Below are 4,244 nucleotides of genomic sequence, written 5' to 3' on the forward strand. Positions count from 1 at the left end.
TTCATACAAATAGGATGAACACACTCAGTAGATTATAAGTTTTGTAATGATACCTTACAAAAGACCTTTTGCATAAAGCATTTTCCAGTTACATCATATTCACACTTACAAACATTTTTATAAAGCATTGCTGAGTGCAACATCACAGTATTTCATCAGGCTCTGGTGACTTGAAGACATCTAACTTGTCTAAGTAATTTTTAATTTGTTCTTTCCCCGTTTTAGCCTCTGATCTTATCTCATTTTCACTGGCATTTACTATGTTAGACATCTGAACAAAACAAAACAAAAAGGCATTTAACACTTCTGCCATTTCCACATTTTCTGTTTTTGCTCTCCCTCTCCCACCGAGTTATGGGCCTACCCTGTCCTTGGTCTTCCTCTTGTTTCTAATGTATTCATAGAATGTTTTCTTGTTACCCTTTGTCTCTAGCTAGTTTAATCTCATTCTGTGCCTTGGCCTTTCTAATTTTGTCCCTACATGCATGTTATTTGTTTATATTCATCCTTTGTAATTTGTCCTTCTTTCCACTTTTTGTAGGACTCTTTTTGATTTTTAGATCATTGAAGATCTCCTGGTTAAGCCAAGGTGATCTCGTGCCATACTTCCTATCTTTCCTATGCAGTGGGATAGTTCGCTCTTGTGCCCTTAATAATGTCTGAAAAACTGCCAACTCTCTTGAACTGTTTTCCCCCTTAGACTTGCTTCCCCTGGGATCTTACCTACCAACTCCCTGAGTTTGCTAAAGACTGCCTTCTTGAAATCCACTGTCTTTATTTTGCTGTTCTCCCTCCTACCATTCCTTAGAATCAGGAACTCATCATTTCATGATCACTTTCACGCAAGCTGCCTTCCACTTTCAAATTCTCAACCAGTTCCTCCTCCTTTGTCAAAATCAAATCTAGAACAGCCTCTCCCCAGTCGCTGTCTCCACCTTCTGAAATAAAAAATGGTCTCCAATACTTTCCAAGAACTTATTGGATAATCTGTGCCCTGCTGTGTTATTTTCCCAACAGATGTCTGGGTAGTTGAAGTCCCCCATCATCACCAGGTCCTGTGCTTTGGATGATTTTGTTAGCTGTTTAAAAAAAGCCTCATCCACCTCTTCTTCCTGGTTAGGTGGTCTGTAGTAGACCCCTACCATGACATCACCCTTGTTTTTTACCCCTTTTATCATTACCCAGAGACTTTCAACAAGTCTGTCTCCTATTTCCATCTCAATCTAAGTCCAAGTGTATGCATTTTTAATATATAAGGCAACACACACCCACTGGCTCTATGATATGAAGGTGCTCATCAATTCTCCCAGCAGCTAGACATGCATGACATACTGTGTATGTATAAAATACGAAATACACAATGTAAGATCTAGCTTTTAAAAACATTTTCTTTTTATTCTATTGGCCAGGAGGGGAAAGTAGCTGCCGATAGGAAGATGAGCTTTGATTTGCCTGCGAGAAAAACATCTCTAGAAAAACACTAACATAATAAAAAGTGACCTTTAATACATAGACTGTTGGGTATTTTTAATGAGAGGCTGAACAATAGCCAGTTATAAGCCACATAACCTTTTAGCTTACGGGGGGGGGGGGAACATTTGAATAGAGTGAACTAGTCTAATTCTGTTATTCATTTTCTATTCTGTACCTCATTACTACTAGCTCTAGTCAATGTAGCGGTGCTGTAAACAAGGCTGAAATGAGCCCAAAATACAGTTAAAATTGTATTTTTAAATTGGAATCTCTCTTAGAATGCAGCACAGCTACCAGACATTGTGTTGGTTTATAAACAGAACAGAATTTACAAGAAGATGCTGCTGCAGGTCAGGATGCTGACAGGGGAGAAAAGGATGCTCAGGTGAAACCAGATAGATTTTCTTTTTCTTATATAGTACAGATGTAATTATCTCTGAGGAGAAGTGGGAGGCATGGAGTAAAACCCAGTAGGAGTGCAATCTTGGACAAAGTGAGCACATCAGTGTAGCAGTAATATTAAGCATCCAATGGGTGGAGATTCTTGCTAGCAGCCTGCCTGAGACGGGAGATATAAAAGTGCTGAAAGAGAAGTCTACACTGACTGAGTGTCAGATCTGCATAGCCACGGCGCTTGTCAGGATCACCTGCTGTTGTTTTGGCTGATCATTTCTGCATTTTGTTCACAGTTATGAAGATTGTGCTACGGAAAGCAAGCGACAGCTCGTGAAGCCTCCCATTGACTAGACACACAGTATTGTTTCATAGATGAGCTATTTCTGAATCTGAAGAAAGAAGCAGCGTTTCAGAAATGGTTACTCATTATATATGGCTCTCTCTCCCATACTTAGCTAATGCCTTTGAGAGATCAGCAAAGCTTCCCATCAACAGAAGTTTTGAAGGATCTTTTGAAATACCCAACATCTCCAGTTTTTTTTCCTGGAATAACTACACACTTGCTGACTGGCAGAGCTTTGTGGGCAGGAGAAGATATGGGGCAGAGTCTCAAAATCTTACAGTGAAAGCCATGCTCATTGTGGCATACTCCTTCATCATAGTGTTCTCGCTCTTTGGGAATGTCCTGGTCTGTCACGTCATCATCAAAAACAAAAGGATGCACTCCGCTACCAGCCTGTTTATTGTGAATCTAGCTGTAGCAGACATAATGATAACGCTGCTCAATACTCCCTTTACTTTGGTAAGAACCTGAGAGAAGTCTGTTCCCTCTCGCTCTGCTTCTTTTCTGTATATTATGAGCATCTGTAATGGAAAATGTATCATTTGCCTTTTCTTCCCTTAACAGAAATAGCTTAGTGTGTGGAGTTTGCCTCTGATTGTTGTTACTTGCACTCACTGGAATGACAAATGACACTGTAGTAAATGCGAGGCTGCAATTTGGGCTTCCAGTCATGTTAAAGCATTAGAGTTAATGTAATGACTTTTTTTCTTTATCCTGTTATATGGAGTTATATTCTCAGTTTATCCTCTGCTAATGCAAGATAGTTCTATGATACACTTGCTAGTAATCTTTCCAGACTAGTTTTAAATGTCTGTAGGGGTGGAGTCATTACTTTTTGGAAGATTTAACAGGTCTTTTCCTTTTATAATTTCTATGATCCAGTTAGAAATGTAATAATAATTAAAATTGCACCTGTGGTTTATGCCCAAGGACATTGTTGGCACTAAACTAGTAAGCATAATAGGGTTGTAGTTTCACAATTTTAGTATTTAGTTATTTTCCCTCCCCTGAGGAGCTTCCAATGTAATACCATGAATTTCCCTTATTTAAAAAAAATGGTTAATAATCAGCATCATGTTACATGATCTGGTGAAAAGAGATACTTGCATTGTATCCAGATCAGGGATGCAGGAGTATCCATGTATCCAGCAGGGATGGTTGGGTGAGGGGAACTGACTTTTATTGGCAGTTCTTTGGGTATGGAGGAAAAGATTCTGAAGGAAGTCAAACAAATGCATTAGAAGTTGCTCCACCATACTAGCTGGTGCATATTGCCTGGTCAGTAAAGTGGCACTAACATAACTGTATTTCTGGATCACCTCCCGAAAAGTCTTGACTCTATTTAATGTCCTATTTCAGGCTTCAGTAATCAGCCAATAAATCAAAGGAGACAGAGATTAGATAAAAGAAAGGAGTGGTGTGTTAGCCTGTTTGTGACCTGTAGATTTTTAATAATCCTTTTGGGATGGAAGCCAGATAATGACCACAAGACCAGCTAATAGTGTGCTGACAATGGCACAATAAGTCGAAGGTCAGGCATGTGAAAAGTACCCAAATGATGCACGTAGAAAGCTAAATATATTCCCTGCTGGACTGTTCCTAGGCTCGGTTTGTGAACAGCACATGGATATTCGGGAAGGGGATGTGTCACATCAGTAGATTTGCACAATACTGTTCCCTCCATGTCTCTGCTTTGACTCTCACAGCAATCGCAGTGGACAGACACCAGGTGAGAGTTCTCTTAAGCTAAATGGCCATGAATTGAAAATGCTGGAGCATTCCCTTATTTTAAAATAAGAAATTAAAAACCATTTTCTGAACACCTCAGACTCAGACCCTAAGGAGTTTAGCACAGGGCACTCTGTGTAAGAATTACCAAGGTGGTGATGTATATTTTTTCTGATCAGCTCTCTGATATCACTTAAGGAGGAGGAGGAATAAGTACAATTTAGGGGCTAGAGCAAGGGTTTTCAAACCGGGGGTCGGGACCCCTCAGGGGGTCACAAGGTTATTCCGGGGGGGGGGGGGGGGG

At 40.1% G+C, this 4,244-nt stretch overlaps 1 protein-coding gene across 1 annotated transcript in view; it reads left to right on the plus strand.

The window, feature by feature from the left end:
* The first annotated feature begins 1,646 nt into the window (after window positions 1-1,646).
* Window positions 1,647-4,244, plus strand: part of GPR83 (G protein-coupled receptor 83) — an 8,006-nt gene continuing 5,408 nt past the window's right edge. The window contains exons 1-2 of the mRNA XM_034758945.1: window positions 1,647-2,671; window positions 3,816-3,941. Of these exons, the coding sequence (XP_034614836.1) occupies window positions 2,285-2,671; window positions 3,816-3,941 (513 nt within the window). The 5' untranslated portion in view covers window positions 1,647-2,284. The remainder of the gene's footprint in view (window positions 2,672-3,815; window positions 3,942-4,244) is intronic.

The sequence above is a fragment of the Trachemys scripta genome, chromosome 1 (genome assembly GCF_013100865.1).
Source record: "Trachemys scripta elegans isolate TJP31775 chromosome 1, CAS_Tse_1.0, whole genome shotgun sequence".
NCBI classification, from domain to species: Eukaryota; Metazoa; Chordata; order Testudines; family Emydidae; genus Trachemys; species Trachemys scripta.